Consider the following 19,640-nt stretch of genomic DNA (forward strand, 5'->3'; position numbering starts at 1 on the left):
AGATCAGGAAATAGCTGAAGAACTTAATAAATACTTTGTGTCAGTCTTCACAGTGGAAGACATGAGTAATACCCCAACAATTAAGGATAGTCAGAGGCAGAGATGAGTATCGTAGCATTACAAAAGCTAAAAGGTCTAAAAATTGATAAACCTCCTGGCCCCGATGGGCTACATCCTAGCGTTCTGAGGGAGGTGGCTGAAGAAATAGCGGACGCGTTGGTTGTAATGTTTCAAAACTCACTGGGGTCAGGGAAAGTCCCAGATGATTGGAAAATCGCTGTTGTAACCCCCTTGTTCAAGAAAGGATCAAGACAAAAGATGGAAAATTATAGGCCGATTACTCTAACCTCGGTTGTAGGTAAAATTCGACAATCCATCATTAAGGATGAGATTTCTAAATTCTTGGAAGTGCAGAGTCAAATTAGAATAAGTCAGCATGAATTTAGTAAGGGGAAGTCATGCCTGACAAACCTGAGAGAATTCTTTGAAGAAGTAACAAGTAGGTTAGACCAGGGAAACCCAGTGGATGTTATCTATCTAGACTTCCAAAAGGCCTTTGATGAGGTGCCTCACGGGAGGCTGCTGAGTAAGGTGAGGGCCTATGGTGTTTGAGGTGAGCTACTGGCATGAATTGAGGATTGGCTGTCTGACAGAAGGCAGAGAGTTGGGATAAAAGGTTCATTTTTGGAATGGCAGCTACTGATAAGTGGTGTTCCGCAGGGTTCAGTTTATATATGGACGAAGGGACTGGGGCCATTCTGGTGAAGTTCGCCGATTATACGAAGTTAGGTGGACACATGGGTAGTTCTGAGGAGGTGGGGAGGCTGCAGAAAGATTTAGACAGTTTAGGAGAATGGTCCAAGAAATGGCTGATGAAATTCAACGTGAGCAAATGCAAGGTCTTGCACTTCGGAAAAAAAATACAGGGATGGACTATTTTCTAAACAGTGAGAAAATTCCTAAAGCCGAAGTACAAAGAGATTTGGGAGTGCTAGTTCAGGATTCTCGAAAGATTGACTTGCAGGTTGAGTCCGTGGTTAAGAAAGCAAATGTAATGTTGTCATTTATCTCAAGAGAGTTGGAATGTAAAAGCAGTGATATGCTACTGACTTTATAACGCTCTAGTTAGGCCCCATTTAGAATACTGTGTCCAGTTTTGGGCCCCACACCTCAGGAAGGACAGACTGGCACTGGAGCGTGTCCAGCGGAGATTCACACGGATGATCCCTGGAATGGTAGGCCTAACATTCGATGAATGGCTGAGGATCCTGGGATTGTATTCATTGGAGTTTAAAAGGTTGAGGGGAGATCTAACAGAAACTTACAAGATAATACATAGCTTAGAAAGGGTGGATGCTGGGAATTTGTCTCCGTCAGGTGGGGATACTAGGACCCGTGGGCACAGTCTTAGAATTAGAGGGGGTCAATTTAGAACAGAAATGCGGAGACATTTCTTCAACCAGAGAGTGGTGGGCCTGTGGAATTCATTGCCTCGGAGTGCAGTGGAGGCCGGGACGTTAAATGTCTTCAAGGCAGAAATTGATAAATTCTTAATCTTGCAAAGAATTAAGGGATACAGGGAGAATGCGGGTAAGTGGCGTATCAGCCATGATTGATGGTGGAGTGGACTCGATGGGTTGAATGGCCTTACTTCCACTCCTATGTCTTATGGCCTTTTGGCCAAATCTGAATCTATTGTCAGACAGACAGAGTGATTTCAGAGGTACTGGAGGGGTTTAGAAAGGTAGTGATGAGGTAGGCTGGGTGTGCTAAACTTTCATTTAGAACCTGATGCTAATTTCCCCACGATATCAAAGATTGGTCCTTGGGGGACTCCAGAGGTAAAGTTCGAGAAATGTCGAGGTGAGTCTGACCCTGCTATCAGCCTCCTTCATTTGAATGTGGGATGATATCACACATCCACTCACTGACTTACAAATCAACTCGCATTCAAGGTGGTGCAAGCCATTCATACATCGGACTTGACAGACTCCCACAGGCTCATCCCATTCACCAATCCCCAATTCACACCTTCCATGTAGTGAGAATACAAACATTGGCTACCAGTTCACAGGAACTTCAGGCCTGTGCCTTGTGTTGTGCGAGAGCATGTCACAGGCTTTAGTAAATAACAGCGTGTTTGGTGCTTCTCTCAGCCTTAGTGGAAGTAATAGATACTAATACATTCTGCTGCTTTCCCTGACTGGGAGTCCACGGCGAATGAACACAGTCTCAGGATACAGAATAGACCATTTAGGACAAAGGAGGACAATTTCTTCACTCAAATGGTAGTAACAGTTGAATTCTGTAACACAGGAGGTTGCGGAGGCTAAGTCATTGAATATATTCACCTACATTTTCCTCCAAATCATTACATATTACAAACAATAGTTATGGAAAGTGACAAAACTGGTCCACAGATTCAAGTTCTAAATTGGAGTAAGGCGAATTTTGATGGAACTAGACAGGAGCTTGCAGGGGTTGATTGGAGGAGCTTGTTTGAAGGCAAAGGGACCTCTGGCAAGTGGGAGGCCTTTAAAAGTGAGATAGTCTATGCGTTCTTGTGAGGGTGAAGGAACAGAGAACCCTGAATGACAAGAGACATTGAGGCTTGGACCAGAAAAAGGAGGAGGTGTGGCTCAGGTACAGGCAGCTGGGATCAAGGGAATCCCTGGAGGTACACAGGGATAGTGAGTTTACTGAAAGAGGAAATCCGAAGCGTGAAAAGGGGTGACGAGCTAGCCTTGGCTGAGAAGACTGGGGTGAATCCGAAGAGGTACTTTAAGGATATTAAAGGAAAAGGGATAACTAGAGAGACAATGGGACCCTTCATGGACCAAAGTGAACATGTTTGGAACCACAGGAGATGGGTGAGGTCCTCAGTGAATATTTCTCCTCTGTGTTTACCATGGAGAAAGACATGCAGACTCAGGAAGTTAGTGGTCATACCTTGGGGACAGTCCATATCACAGTAGAGGTGGTGTTGGATGTATTAGAATGTATGAAGGTGGATAAATCTTCTGGTCCTGACCAGAGATATCCAACAACACTGCAAGAGGCTTCAGAAGAAATTGCGGGGGCCTTGGCTGATATTTCTGCATTGTCATTAGCCACGGGTGAGGTCCTGGAAGGCTGGAGGGTAGCAAATGTTGTGCCGTTTTTCAAGAAGGGCTGCAAAGAAAAGTCTGGGAACTATAAACCAGCAAGCCTAACACTGTAGGAGGTAGACATTAGATTCCCCACAGTGTGGAAATAGGCCCTTCAGCCTGACAAGTCCACACCGACCCTCCAAAGAGCAACCTACCCAGACCCATTTCCCTCTGACTAATGTACTTAACACTACAGGCAATTTAGCATGGCCAATCCACTTGACCTGTACGTCTTTGGAGTGTGGGAGGAAATCCACGCAGACACAGGGAGAATGTGCAAACTCCACGCAGACAGTCACCCAAGGCTGGAATCAAACCTGGGTCCCTGATGTTGTGAGGCTGCAGTGCTAACCACTGAGCCTCAAGTAAGTTACTTGAGAAGATTCTGAGGGATAAGATATATACACATTTGGAAAGACAGGTTTTGATTAGTAGTAGTCAGCATGGTTTTGTAAGTGGGAGATCATGCCTCAATTTTGTTAGAGTTCTTTGACGAAATGACCAGGTTGATAAGGGCAGGGCAGTAGACGTAGTCTAATTGGATTTCAGTAAGGCTCCACTTGGTAAGCTGCTCTGGAAGATCAGACCACATGGAAACCAGGGTGAGCTGGCTATTGGTTACACAGTTAACTTGATGGTAGGAAAGTAGAAGGTAATAATGGAAAGACGCCTGTCGGACTGGAGGCCTGTGACTAATGGAGTGCCTCAGGAGTTGGTGCTGGGCCCATTGCTGTTTTTTATCTATATCAATGATTTGGATGAGAATGTACAATGCATGATTAGTAAGTTTGCTGATGACAGTAAAATAGGTGATATCGTGGACAGTGAGGAAGGTTATCAGAAATTGCAGCAGGATCTTGATCAGCTGGGAATTAGGCCGAGATATGGCAAATGGAGTTCAATATAGATAAGTGTGAGGTCTTGCATTTTAGAAAATCAAATCAAGGTTGCACTTTCATGGTGAATGGTAGGGCTTTAAGGAGTGTAGTGAAACAGAGGGACCTTGGAGTTCAGGTGCACCGTTCTTTGAAAGTGAAGTCACAGGTAGACAGGGCAGTGAAGAAGGCCTTCATCAGTCAGGGCACTGAGTGTAGAAGTGGGGAAGTTATGTTACAGTTGTACAGGACGTTGGTGAGGCCGCACTTGAAGTACTGTGTTCAGTATTGATCGCCTCGTTATAGGAAGGATGTTATAAACTGGAAAGAGTGCAGAAGAAATTTATGAGGATGTTGCCTGGACTCAATGGTCTGAGTTACAGGGAGAGGTTGGACAAACCACGACGTTTTTCTTTAGAGCGTAGGAGACTGAGGGGGGACCATATAGAGGTATATAAGATCATGAGAGGCATAGATAGGGTGAATGCACTCAGTCTTTTTCCCAGGGTTGGGGGATCAAGGACTAGAGGGCATCACGTTAAGGTTAGGGGGGGAAGGAATAAAAGGGAACCTGAGGGACAACTTATTTTTACACACAGGGTGGTACACATATGGAATGAGCTGCCAGTGGAAGTGGTTGAGGCAGGTACATTAACAACATTTAAAAGGCATTTGGACAAATACATGGATAGGAAAGAGTTAAAAAGCTATGGGCCAAATGCAGGGGAATGGGGTCAGTGTGGATGGACATTTTGGCCATCATGGACCAGTTTGGCCAAAGGGTCTGTCTCTGTGCCGAAGGACTCTCTGACTCTCTGAGAGGTCCCAGCAATGGTGTCTATGGAACACCACTGGTCACAGACCTTTGAAACCAACCTAGGGCCAACCTTTGAAACCATCTAATCTACACTAAAGAGAAAATGCTGGAAATCTCAGCAGGTCTGGCAGCATCTGTAAGGAGAGAAAAGAGCTGACGTTTTGAGTCTAACTGACCCTTTGTCAAAGCTAATCTAAACTATTCTATTTTCATCCATATGTTTATCCAATGACCATTTAAATGGCCTTAAAGTTGGTGAGTCCACTACTGTTGCAGGCAGGACATTCCATGCCCTTACTACTCTCTGAGTAAAGAAACTACCTCTGATATCTGTCCTATCTCTATCACCCCTCAATTTAAAACTTGGTCCCCTCATGCTAGCCATCGCCATTTGAGGAAAAAGTCTCTCCCTGTCCACCCTATCTAACCCTCTGATCATCTTGTAAGCCTCTATTAAGTCACTTCTTCTCTAATGAAAACAGCCTCATGTCCCTCAGCCTTTCCTCATAAGACCTTCCCTCTAAACCAGGCAACATCCTAGTAAATCTCCTCTGCACCCTTTCCAAAGCTTCCACATCCTCCTTATAATGCAGTGACCAGAACTGCACGCAATACTCCAAGAGTTTTGTACAGCTGCAACATGACCTCATGGCTCCTAAACTCAATCCCTCTACCAATCAAAGCTAACATACCATACACCTTCACAACCTTATCAACCTGGGTGGCAACTTTCAAGGATCTATGTACATGGACATTGAGATCTCTCTGCTCATCGACACTACTAAGAATCTTACCATTAACCCAGTACTCTGCATTCCTGTTACTCCTTCCAAAGTGAATTACCTCACACTTTTCCGCATTAAACCCCATTTACCACCTCGCAATCCAGCTCTGCGGCTTATACATGTCCCTCTGTAACTTACAACAACCTTCATCACTACCCACAACTCCACCAACCTTACTGTCATCCACAAATTTACTAACCCATCCTTCTACATCCTCATCCAGATCATTTATAAAAACAACAAACAGCAGTGGCCCAAAAACAGATCCTTGCGGTATACCACAAGTAACTAAACTCCAGGATGAACATTTCCCATCAAACACCACCCTCTGCCTTCTTTCAGCTGGCTAGTTTCTGGTCGAATCCACTAAATCAGCCTCAATCCAATGCCTCCGTATTTTGTGCAATAGCCTATCGTGGGGAACCTTATCAAACACCTTACTGAAATCCATATACATCACATCAACTGTTTACCCTCATCCACCTGTTTGATCACCTTCTCAAAGAACTCAATAAGGTTTGTGAGGCATGACCTACCCTTCACAAAATCATGTTGACTATCCCTATTTAAATTATTCCTTTCTAGATTATTATAAATTCTCTCTCTTATAATCCTTTCCAAAACTTTGCCTACAACATAAGAAAGACTTACTGGTCTATAATTACAAGGGTTGTCTCTCCTCTCCTGGCTATTGAGGGAGTGCAGCGTAGGTTCACAAGGTCAATTCCTGGAATGGCGGGACTACCTTACGCTGAAAGACTGGAGCGACTGGGCTTGTATACCCTTGAGTTTAGAAGACTGAGAGGGGATCTGATTGAGACATATAAGATTATTAAAGGATTGGACACTCTGGAGGCAGGAAACATGTTTCCGCTGATGGGTGAGTGCCGAACCAGAGGACACAGTTTAAAAATACGGGGTAGACCATTTAGGACAGAGATGAGGAGAAACTTCTTCACCCAGAGAGTGGTGGCTGTGTGGAATGCTCTGCCCCAGATTCATTTAAGAAAGAGTTGGATAGAGCTCTCAAGAATAGTGGAATCAAGGGTTATGGAGATAAGGCAGGAACAGGATACTGATTAAGGATGATCAGCCATGATCATATTGAATGGTGGTGCAGGCTCGAAGGGCAGAATGGCCTACTTCTGCACCTATTGTCTATTATCTATTGTCCCCTTCTTGAACAAGGGAACATTTGCTATCCTCCAGTCTTCTGGTACTATTCCTGTAGACAATGACGACATAAAGATCAAAGCCACAGGTTCGGCAATCTCCTTCCTAGCTTCCCAAAGAATCCTAGGATAAATCCCATCAGGCCTGGGAACTTATCTATTTTTACAGTTTCCAGAATTGCTAACACCTCCTTATGAATCTCAATCCCGTCTAATCTAATAGCCTGTAGCGCAATATTCTCCTCAACAACATTGTCTTTATCCTGTGTGCATACTGATGAAAAATATTCATTTAGTGCCTCTTCTCTCTCTTCGGACTCCACATGCAACTTCCCACTACTGTCCTTGACTGGCCCTAATCTTACTCTAGTCATTCTTTTATTCCTGACACACCTATAGCAACCTTTCAGGTTTTCCCTGATTCTGCCTGTCAAAGACTTCTCATGTGCCCTCCTGGCTTTTCTTAGCTCTCTTTAGATGTTTCCTGGCTAACTGGTAACTCTCAAGTACCCTAACTGTGCCTTCACGTCTCATCTTTACACATGCCTCCTTCTTCCTCTTGACAGAAGATTCAACTTCCTTAGTAAACCACGACTCCCTCACTTGACCATTTCTTCCGTGCCTGGCAGGTACATACTTTGCAAGGACACGCTCCACAGTTCAATTGTGTCCATCCCCTGCAGTTTCCTTTCTCATCCTATGCATCCTAAATCTTGCCTAATCGCCTCAGTCTCTGACTCCTCCTTGGTCTTTTTACTGCTCTGGTTCCTGTCCCCTTGCAACACTAGTTTAAACCCTTCTGGCTAGGCCGAGCAAATCTCCCTGCCAGGATATTGGGGCCCCTCCAGTTTAGATGCAACTGATCCTTCTTGTACAAGTTTCAACTACTCCAAAAGACATCCCAATGATCTGCATACCTGAACCCCTCCCCCTCACACCAGCTCTTCAGCCACATATTTAACTGTACTATCTTCTCTATTACTGGCACATGGCACAGGAAGTAATCCCAAGATTACAACCCTAGAAGTTCTAATTTTCAACTTCCTACCGAACTCCTTGAACTCTCTTTGCATGTTCCTTATCTCTCTCTGATAAAGCAAATCTTAGCAGGACTTATACACTTAATGGTAAGGTCCTAGGGAGTTTGCTGAACAGAGAGACCTTGGAGTTCAGGCTCATAGCTCCTTGAAAGTGGAGTCAGAGGTGGATAGCATAGTGAAGGCGGTGTTTGGTATGCTTTCCTTTATTGGTCAGAGTATTGAGTACAGGAGTTGGGAGGTCATGAAAGGTTCTTGAAAGGGTTCAGAAAATATTTACGAGAATATTGCCAGGGTTGGAGGATTTGAACTACAGGGAGAGGCTGAACAGGCTGGAGTTGTCTTCCCTGGAGAGTTGGAGGCTGAGGGGTGACCTCAGAGGTTTATAAAATCGAAATGGACATGGATAGGATAAACAGACAAAGTCTTTCCCTAAGATGGGGAGTCCAGAACTAGAGAACATAGGTTTAGAGTGAGAGGGGAAAGACATAAAAGGGACCTAGGGGGCAACTTTCTCATGCAGAGGGTGGTACGTGTATGGAATGGGCTGCCAGAGGAAGTGGTGGAGGCTGGTACAATTGCAACATTTAAAAGGCATCTGGATGGGTATATGAATAGGAAGAGTTTAGAGGGATAGGGGCCAAGTGCTGACCAATGGGACTAATTAGGTTGGGATATCTGGTCGGCATGGGTGAGTTGGACCGAACAGTCCGTTTTACATGCTGTACATCTCTATGATCTTTCTGCCTATTTTGTTAGTACCAGTATGGACCACAACCTCTGGCTACCCACCCTCTCCCTTCAGAATATTCTGTGTCCACTCAGAGACATGCTTGATCCTAGCACCAGGGAGGTAACACACCAACCTGGAGTCTTGTTCACAAACAGAGAAACAGCTATCTGTCCTCCTGACTATACAGTCCCCTATCACTGTTGTTCGCCTACATTTCAACTCTCTTTTCTATACAACAGTCCAGCTGTGGTGCCACTGATGTGGCTGCTGCCTTCTCTTGAGAGGCCATCTCAACGGTATCTAAAACGGTATATTTGTTTGAGAGAGAAACAGCCACAGGAATCTCCTGCACTGCCGAACCACGTTTACTCACCTTCCTGGTGGTCACCCAACTCTTCTGTTTGTGCAGCCCTTACTGGTGCTGTGACCAGCTCAATAAATGTTCTATCCACGACATTCTCGGCCTCTTGTGTGCCTCATAGTGAGTCCAACCGCAGCTCCAAAAATTGCAGCTGATATGGGAATATGGTCACCATGAACAGAGAAGTGTCCCTGATTTCCCACATATTGCAGGAGGAGCAAGATCTTTGTCCACTCACTTGACCTATCTGTATCGCTTTCTAAGCTCCTTACCATCCACTGTAACAGTCTGATATATCCCACACTTCTCACTATAATATTGATAGACCCCACACCACTAACTGTAAGCATCTGATATAACTCATCTCCCTGTAATACTCTGACAGATCCCCACATCCCTTACTGTAACACCCCAAGTACCCCATCAGTGCAACACTGATATACTCCACAATTTACACTGTAACACACTGATATTTCCTCATTCATCTCACTGTCATACTCTGATGAGCTAATTCATCTCACTGTAACACTGATTGACACCACACCCTGCTCTGTAACACACTGATGTACCCCACAGTCCTCATTGTAACACAATGATATAGCCCATTGTAACACTGTGATATACTCCACTATAACACTCTGATACCTGTGGTACATTATAAATGACATTATGTATGTCTCCTGAATTACTATTGTAACTAATACCTGGTCTCATTTCCATGCTGAGTTCTAGATGATCTATGCCGGTCAATTGATCAATGGAAGGGTTACATAGCAAGGTAATACCACATGGTACCTGTCTTGAACCAGCCATCCAATGTAAACGATTCCTGTGTTTCTTTCGTTCTGTTCCAATATTCTCGAAACACAGAATTTCCTTTAACCAGCAGCTCTCCATCCTTGCCTTCCATTCCAGGCTTCACCTATCAAAACAAAACCATGGATTCAGTGCCAACGAGACATTCAATCCTTGTGTGTAATATAGAACATTTGTCACAAAGTGTCATTGCTGAAAAGATACCTGATTCTGCACGAGAGGCACTTCCATCTGATCAACTTGCCCGAACGTGTAGACTTTAACATTGTTCAATGACAAATGCCTTTCATGGGTAAGTGAGTAAATAACATTTGGCACAGACCTACTTGGAGAGATATTAGAATTGGTGACCAAACACTTGGCCAAAGAGAGAGATTTTAAGGGTATGGAGGTTAATCTGATCTTAGAATAGGATAAAAAGCCAGCACAACATCGAAGGCCGAAAGGCCTGTGCTATACTGTACTGTTCCATGTTCATTGAGTCTTTACATATTTTCCTGTGAAGAGACATGCTCCTTCATCTCAATCTTATACAGATCCTGTACACAACTGGGTCTATCTTAAGCTTGTGTCTTTTGTAAAGAATATCAGCTTGGCATATAGCAACACACTTCCACTTGACCGAGACAGTCATGGTTTCAAGCCCCAATCAAGAAACTCATAAGACCATAAGATATTGGAGCAGTTAGGCCATTCTGTCCACTGGGTCTTCTCCACCATTCAATCATGGCTGATAGGTTTCTCAATTTCATTATTTTGCTTTCTCCCCATATCCTTTGATCCTCTTATTAATCAAGAACCTATCTCTGTCTTAAATACACTCAATGACTTGGCCTCTACAGCCTTGTGTGGCAATGAGTTCCACAGATTTACCACTTCCTGGCTAAAGAAAGTTCTCCTCATCTCAGCTCCACAGGGTCATTCCTTCATTCTGAGTCTGTGCCCTTAGATTCTAGTCTTTCCTACTAGTGGTAACATATACCCTCCACTCTATCGGGCCTCTAAGGATTCTATCAGTTTCAATTAAATTAGAGGTTGATATTCTAATGCACCATATGGGAGTGCTGCACTGTTGAAGAAGCTATCTTTGACATTACATGCGAAACCAAGGTCTAATCTGCCAACTCAGACAAATGGAATAGATCCCACAGCACTAAATGAGTAACAGCAAACGAGTATACTTGGCTGATATTTAGCTGTGCCACTCAAACCTGAGTCACCAGATTGAAATGTAAACTCTTCTTTCTTCCCACAGATGTTGCCAGACCTGCTGAGTTTTGCCAGTAGTTTCTGTTTTGTTATCAAATGGTAATTTCTGTTTGCTGTGCTGCTTCATTTGCCTACATAATGAGAGCTAAATTTCAAAAATAATTTACTTCCTGCAGTAATCTGCTATGTAGCTGACAGGTCAAATGCACAACATAAATGCAGGTTTTTTAAAAATTCCTGTATCACCTAAAGAACTGAGTATTCGATTCTTCATTATTAAACATCATACTACAGAACAGGTGGTGCTGGAGCTCTTAAAATGCATACAGGTAGATAAATCCCTGGCACGAATCAAATGTATCCCAGAACCTTATGGGGAGCAAGGGAAGAGATTGCTGGGCCCCTTGCTGAGATATGTATATCATTGACAGCCATGGGTCAGGTGCCAGCGGACTGGAGGTTGGCTAATGTGGTGACATTATTTAAGAAAGTCTGTAAGAAAAAGCCAAGGTACTATAGACCAGTGAGCCTGACGTCAGTAGTGGCTAAGTTGTTGGAGGGGATTCTGAGGGACAGGATTTATATGCATTTGGAAAGACAAGAACTGATTAGGGACAGTCAATATGGCTCTGTGTGTGGGAAATTGTGTCTCACTAATGTGATTGAGTGTTTTTAAAGAGGTGACAAAGATGATTGATGAAGAGAGAGCAGTAGATATTTTCTACATGCCTTCAGCAAGGCTTTTAACGAGGTTCTGTGGGTGGACTGGTTAGCAAGGTTACATTACATAGATCCCAGGGGGAGCTAGTCATTTGGATATACAACTGGTTTGAAGCTAGGAGAAGGAGGAGGGTTGTTTCTCGGATTGGAGGCCTATGACCAGCAGTATACTGCAAGGATTGTTGCTGGATCCACCACTTTTCATCATTTTATTTAAACAATTTGGATATGAATATAGGCAGCATGACTAGTAAGTTTACAGATTACACCAAAATTGGTGGTGTCATGGACAGTGAAGAATGTTATCTCCCACCTTGATTGGGTGGGCCATTGGGCCAAGGAATGACAGATGGAGTTTCATTTAGATAAATGTGATGTGTTGCATTTAAATAAGGCAAATCAGGACAGGACTTATACAGTTAATGGTTCGGCCCTTGGGAATGTTGCTGAACAAAGAGTCCTAGGGGTGCAGGATTCCTTTAAAGTGGAGTCACAGGTACATAAGGCGGTGAAGGTGGCCTTTGCCACACTTCCCTTTGTTGGTCAGTGCATTGAGTATAGGCGTTGGAACGTCATTAAGACATTGATGAGGCCACTTTTAGAATACTGCATTCAATTCTGGACTCCACAATATAGGAAGGATGTTGAGAAACTCAAAACAGTTCAGAAAAGATATTCAGAAAAGATATACAAGGATGTTTCCAAGATTGGAGGGTTTGAACTGTGGTGAGAGGCTGAACAGGCCAGGGGTTTCTTTTTCCCTGGAGCATCAGATGCGGAGGAGTGACCTTATAGAAAGTATAAAACCTCAAAGGGCACGGATTGGGAGAACAGTAAGTCTTTTTGCCAGGGTAGCAGAATCCAAATTTAGAGGGCATAGGTTTGAAGTGAGAGGGAAAGATTTGAAAGGCACCCAAGATGCAACGTTTTCACATAGAGGGCGGCGTGTGAATCAAACGAGCTTCCAGAGTTGGTGCTGGAGGTGGATACAATTGCAACATTTAAAAGGCATCAGAATGAGAAGGGTTCAGAGGGATATGGGTCAAATACTGGCAAATGGGACGAGATCAGTTTAGGATATCCAGTCAGCACGGATGAGTTGGACTGAAGACCCTGTTTCTGTGCTATCTAACTCTATGACTATGAATAGGAAGGGTTTAGAGAGATATGAGCCAAGTGTTGGCAAATGGGACTAGTTTGGATTGGGATTTCTGGTCAGCATGGATGAGTTGGACTGAAGGGTCTGTTTCCGTGCTGTACATCTCTATGACTCTATGAGTGGCCTGTTAGGCCACTTCAGGAGACAGTTGCAAGTTAACCACATTGCTGTGGTTCGGGAGTCACATGTAGGCCAGACTAGATAAGGCTGGCAGATTTCTGCATGGACATTCATGAACCAGAAGGGTTTTTATGACAATCAGTAATGGTTTCATAGTAATTCTTAATTCCAGACATTAAATTCCATCACCTGCCATGGTGCGATTTGAACCCAAGTCCCCAGAACATTAGCTGACTCTCTAGATTAATAGTCTAGATAATAACGCTAGGTCATCGTTTCCCCTCATGTTGTCATGCCTTAAACTGTATGCACCCACAACTGAGCTTACAAAGACAAAATTCTGTATAACAGGCAATTCCAAGAACCTTCAATAGAACTGACTTCCTGAATTCTGATTCACATAAACTAAAGCCTTTTTTTAATGAACTCCAGGAAAGCTGCAGTGCAACTGGTGTGGGGAAATGGAGGCTGGCCATGGATGATAGGTTTACTGGGGAAGAGTGGACAGGCTGTCTTGAACCTGAGTGGTGCAGCTACAGTTGAGAAGTTGATTGGGGACTGTAGTTAAGTATTATGTTTAAAGAACGAAATCAGTACTCAGTGCTGGGAACCTGTGGATTAAATTGGAGATTTCGGGAAGTGGCTGGGACAGTGACAGAAATTGGGGCAATTGGGATGTATTGTGTCATTATATCTACATTCCAAACATGAACAAGTGAGGCGAGAGTGACTGCCCTTCACATCAAGGCCGCATTTGACCAAGTGTGGCATCAAGGACCCCGAGCAAAACTGGAATCAATGGGTATCGGGGGCAACTCTCTGCTTGTTGGAGTCATACTTGGCACGTAGGAAGATGGTTGAGGTTATTGGAGATCAGTTATTTCAGCTCCAGGTCATCTCTGTAGGAATTCCTCAGGGTAGTGTCCTAGGCCCAATCATCTTCAGCTGCTTCAACAATGACCTTCCGTCCATCAGAAGGTCAGAAGTGGGGATGTTTGCAGATGATGGCACAATGTTCAGCACCATTCGTGACTCCTCAGATACTGAAGCAGTCTGTGTTCAAATGCATCAAGATCTGGCCAAGATCCAGGCTTGGCTGACAAATGACAAGCAACATTCACATGTCACAAATGCCAGGCAATGAACATTTCCCAACACTCAATGGTATCACCATCACTGAATACCCTACTGTCAACATTCTAGGGGTTACCATTGACTATAAACTCAAGCGTACTAGTCATACGAATACTGTTACAAGAGTAGGTGAAAGACTAATAATCAGTGACTAATTAACTTCCTGTCTCCCCAAAGCCTACCGTCATCAAAAAAGCACAAATCAGGAGTGTGGTGGAATACTCCCCTCTTGCCTGGTGGATACAGATCCAAAAACAGTCAAGAAGCTTGACACCCCATCATCCAATACAAAGCAACCAACTTGATTGGCATTGTGTCCACAAATGTTCACTCCTCCTACCACCAAAACTCAGTGGCAACAGTGTGTACAATCTATAAGATGCATTGCAGAAATTCACCAGTCTCTTTAGACAGCATATTATAGAGATGGTGGTGCTGGACGTCTTAAAATGCATGAAGTGGATAAATCCCTGGTACATGAGCTGGTGTATCCTAAAACTCTGGAAAGTGAGGGCAGGGATTGCTGGGTCCCCTTGCTGAGATATTTGTATCATCGATAACCACAGGTGAGGTGCAGGAAGACTGGAGGTTAGCTAAGGTGGTGCCACTATTTAAGGAAGGTGGTAAGAAAACACCACGGAACTATAGACTAGTGAGCCTAGCATTGCTGATGGGCAAGAGTCTTGAGGGACATGATTTACATGTATTTGGAAGTACAAGGACTGATTAGGGATAGTCAACATGGGTTTGTGCATGGGAAATCATGTCTCACTAACCTAATTGAGTTTTTTGAAGAAGTAACGAAGAGGACTGATGAATGCAGAGCGGTGGACATGATCTATATGGACTTCAGTAAGGTGTTTGACAAGGTTCTCATGGTAGACTGGTTAGCAAGGTCAGACCATATGGAATAGAGACAGAACTAGCCATTTGGACACAGAATTGGCTTGAAAGTAGAAGACAGAGAGTGATGGTGGAGGATTGTTTTTCAGACTGGAGGCCTGTGACCAGTGGAGTTCCACAAGGATCGGTGCTGGATCCACTGCTTTTCATCATTTATACAAATGATTGGAAGTGAACATAGGAGATATGGTTATTAAGTTTGCAGATTACACCAAAATTGGAGGTGTAGTGAACAGCGAAGGTGGTTACCTCAGATTACAACCGGATGACTGTATCAGTGCTGCCTGGTGCTCCCACGAGGAGGTTGAACAGTTCATCCACTTTACCAACACCTTCCACCCCGACCTCAAATTCACCTGGATCGTCTCAGACTCCTCCCTCCCCTTCCTCGACCTCTCCATTTCTATCGCGGACGACTGAATCAACATGGACATTTACTGTAAACCGACCAACTCCCACAGCTACCTAGACTACACCTCCTCCCACCTTGCCCCCTGTAAAAACACCATCCCATAATCCCAATTCCTTTGTCTCCGCCGCAGCTGCTCCCAGGAGGACCAGTTCCAATACCGAACAACCCAGACGGCCTCCTTCTTCAAAGACCGCAATTTCCCCCCAGACATGATCGACAATGCTCTCCACTGCATCTCCTCCACTTCCCGCTCCTCCGCCCTTGAACCCCGCCCCTCCAATCGCCACCAGGACAGAACCCCACTGGTCCTCACCTACCACCCCACCAACCTCCATATACATCGTATCATCCATTGTCATTTCCACCACCTCCAAACAGACCCCACCACCAGGGATATATTTCCCTCCCTTCCCCTATCAGCGTTCCGAAAAGACCACTCCCTCCGTGACTCCCTTGTCAGGTCCACATCCCCCCACCAACCCAACCTCCACTCCCGGCACCTTCCCCTGCAACCGCAAGAAATGCAAAACATGCGCCCACACCTCCCCCCAAGTCCCCAAGGGATCCTTCCATATCTGCCACAAATTCACCTGCACCTCCAAACACATCATTTACTGCATCCGCTGCACCCGATGTGGCCTCCTCTATATTGGGGAGACAGGCCGCCTACTAGCGGAACGTTTCAGAGAACACCTCTGGGACACCCAGACTGACCAACCCAACCACCCCATGGCTCAACACTTCAACTCCCCCTCCCACTCCACCAAGGACATGCAGGTCTTTGGACTCCTCCATCGCCAGACCATAGCAACACGACAGCTGGAGGAAGAGCGCCTCATCTTCTGCCTAGGAACCCTCCAACCACAAGGGATGAACTCAGATTTCTCCAGTTTCCTCATTTCCCCTTCCCCCCACCTTGTCTCAGTCCCCACCCACGAACTCAGCGCCACCTTCCTAACCTGCAATCTTCTTCCTGACCTCTCTGTCCCCACCCCCACTCCGGCCTATCACCCTCACCTTAACCTCCTTCCACCTATTGCATTTCGAACGCCACTCCCCCAAGTCCCTCCTCCCTACCTTTTATCTTAGCCTGCTTGGCACACTCTCCTCATTCCTGAAGAAGGGCTCATGCCCGAAACGTCGATTTTCCTGCTCTTTGGATGCTGCCTGACCTGCTGCGCTTTTCCAGCAACACATTTTCAGCTCAGATTACAACGGGACCATGATCAGATGGGCCAATGGGCTGAGAAGTGGCAGATGGAGTTTAATTCAGATAAATATGAGGTGCTACATTTTGGGAAGGCAAATCAGGGCAGGACTTATACACTTAATAGTAAGGTCCTGGGGAGTGTTGCTGAGTAAAGAGACCTTGGAGTGCAGGTTCATGGTTCCTTGAAAGTTGGGTCACAGGTAGACTGTATAGTGAAGAAGGCATTTAGTTTGCTTGCCTTATTGGTTAGTGCATCAAGTATAGGAGTTGAGAGATCATGTTACAGCTATACAGAACATTGTGGAGGCCACTTCTACAATTGTGTGTGCAATTCTGGTCTCCCTGCTTTAGGAAAGTTGTTTTGAAACTTGAAAGTGTTCAAACAAGATTTACAAGGATGTTACCAGGGTTGGAGGGTTTGAGCTTTCGGGAGAGGCTGAATAGGCTAGGGCTGTTTTCCCTAAAGTATTAGAGATTGAGGGGTGATCTTAGAGAGATTAACATAGAATATAGAAAAGTACAGCACAGATAAAGGTCCTTCGGCCCGCAAAGTTGTGCCGAGGATTATTCCTAATCTAAAATAAAAGAATCTAACCAACACACCCCTCAACTCACTGCTGTCCATGTGCACATCCAGCAGTCGCTTAAATGTCCCTAATGACTCTGCTTCCACCACCACCACTGGCAACACATTCCATGCATTCACAACTCTATTATTCTTATAAAACAGCCCAATTATTTAAAATTACAGTCTATTTCTCCACCTTTTACTTGACGATAACAAGCTCAATGTTTGGCACTTGAGCGCCTCTTCTTCCACTCCAACTGTAACTGAAGACAATAGGAATGTCACCCAACTTTGGCTTGTAATTGCAATAAAGGGCCGAAATAAACAGGTAGCTGTTGTGCAATAACAAAATTTGTGGATAACATCAAATGGGGTAGGGAAGGAGGGCACTGCTAATACTGGGGAAAAATACATGACAATATTAAAACACATGCAAATGAATTTCAAAATAACTAAGTGCCCAGTAATCTAGGTGTACAGGTCCACAGATCCCCGAGTGGCAGCACAGGTGGATCAGGTGGTCACGAAGGCATACAGCAAAGTTGTCTTCATTGGCCGGGGCATCAGATATGAAAGTTGACAAGTTATGTTACAGCTGTACAAAACTTTAGTTTGGCCATATTTGGAATATTGTGATTTTGGTCACAACACCACCAGAAGGACATGGATGCTTTGGAAAGGGTGCAGAGAAGGTTTACCAGAATGTCGAGTGTGTTTTAGGTATGAGGACAGGGTGCATAAATTCAGATTGTTTTCACTGGAAAGACGGAGGCTGAGGGGCAATCTGATAGAGGTCTACAAAATTGAAGGGCATAGATAAGGTGGATAGTCAGAGGCTTTTCCCAGGGTTGAAGGATCAACTACAAGAGGGCACAGGTTCAAGGTGAGGGGGAGGGAAGTTTCGGGGAGAAGTGCTGGGATAAGTTTTCACACAGAGGGTGGTGGGTGCCTGGAACACACTGCCAGCAGAGGTTTTGGAAGCAAGCACATCAGCAATGTGTAACACGTATCTTCATAGACATGAATGGAAGGCACACGGAGGCATATAAACCGCGTATGGGTAGCAAGCAGCAGATTGAAATAAGGATTAGAGTCGGTGCAGCCTTGGTGGCCTGTTCCTGTGCTGTATTAAATTGTACTGTATTGAAGAATTTAGGTCGGAAGCAGAACATGGAGCCACATACTGCTTCGATAAGAATCTAAATAGGTTACAGCAGCAAGAGAATCTAGGGGTATAGATATAGAAACTCTACAAAGTAGGTTAACAAGCCTAACAAATTTCTGGAGCGGGAGAATTGAAAAGCAGAGTTTGAGGACTGGGCTCAGGTATGGTGGTCTTGTTATAAAAGACAATGGGACTAACTGGATTATTCTTCTAAAATACTAAATGGTTTCCTTCTTTATTTTACATTACTATGATTGGAAAATACATAGAACATGGAAAGGTAAAAAAAAATCAGAACTTATGATGTGTAAATATCAGAAGGATTAAATAGGAGGGCTCTTTCTTCCAAAAAGAAAAGGATGCTGAGTGATCACTGGAAAGAAATCTCGAAGGTTTGACTGGGTAGATGTAGAGAATACACTTCCACTTGTAGGACAGTCCAAAAATAGACGTCATGTACATAAGATACCAAATAATAAATTCAGTGGAAAATTCAGCAGAAACCTTTTCTGCACACAGTGTTAAATGAATTTGGAGAGTAAAGGTTTCAGAGATCAGTTGGGTCAAATGGGCCCAATTCTGCAAAGCAGATTCTCTATAATTCTGTGTAAATGCACCATAACAAAAACCAAATCCCCAATCCGGTCATCACTGGATACACGACACAGTGTACTATATAGTGACAGATTTACTGAGCATATATGAAAATATACATATTAGTTAGGACCATCAAATTTTAAACATCCATAAGATGAAATGGCTCTGACAAAACTGGAAAAATGACAACATTTACCAACTTGTACACACCATACGTGTACCTCATAGCCTGACTGCCAGCTTGTACTGTCCTCACCTTAGTTTCTCTACTGTTCCCCTCAGCAATGACATTGTAGGAAGATTGATTCCTTGTAGGGTTCTCCATCACAATGCGCACCTCCATTCCAGGCAATGGGGTCCCAACAGCTCCTAAATTCAAAGCAAACACTGTGATAGAAGGGATACTGAGAATTCCCAGTTACCCCTCTTGACAATAACATCCTGCCAAAACAATTGACGATGAGACCCCCCTTAAATACCACATTGCAAGAGATGAAAAAAAGCATTGAGAATACCCATACATTCAGAGATATATAAAAAAACCCTTGTAATGCCAGAGATTAATAAAAGCAGTGAGAACACTATCTAAATACTCCATCTCAAGACATAATAGGTATAAACCCATATATAACACCCTTTTAGATACATTAGGCAGTTAGAAAACTGCTGTAAATATCATTCCAAGATACAAGAAAAGC

General features: G+C 44.2%; 1 protein-coding gene across 7 annotated transcripts in view; it reads right to left on the minus strand.

Annotated features, from left to right (window-relative positions):
• acsf3 (acyl-CoA synthetase family member 3) overlaps positions 1-19,640 on the minus strand; it is an 87,278-nt gene that overhangs the window by 26,879 nt on the left and 40,759 nt on the right. For all 7 annotated transcript variants that reach the window (XR_015759907.1, XM_087995652.1, XM_087995651.1 and 4 more), the window contains exons 6-7: positions 19,199-19,311; positions 9,725-9,851 (exon numbers count right to left, since the gene is read on the minus strand). Coding sequence is in view for 6 of the 7 variants with exons in the window: in XM_087995652.1 (XP_087851778.1) it covers positions 9,725-9,851; positions 19,199-19,311 (240 nt within the window). In the remaining variant the exon portion in view is untranslated. The remainder of the gene's footprint in view (positions 1-9,724; positions 9,852-19,198; positions 19,312-19,640) is intronic.

Source organism: Chiloscyllium plagiosum, unplaced genomic scaffold (assembly GCF_037043375.1).
Source record: "Chiloscyllium plagiosum isolate Xiang-an unplaced genomic scaffold, Cpla_swu_hap1 HiC_scaffold_17, whole genome shotgun sequence".
Lineage (NCBI taxonomy): Eukaryota > Metazoa > Chordata > Chondrichthyes > Orectolobiformes > Hemiscylliidae > Chiloscyllium > Chiloscyllium plagiosum.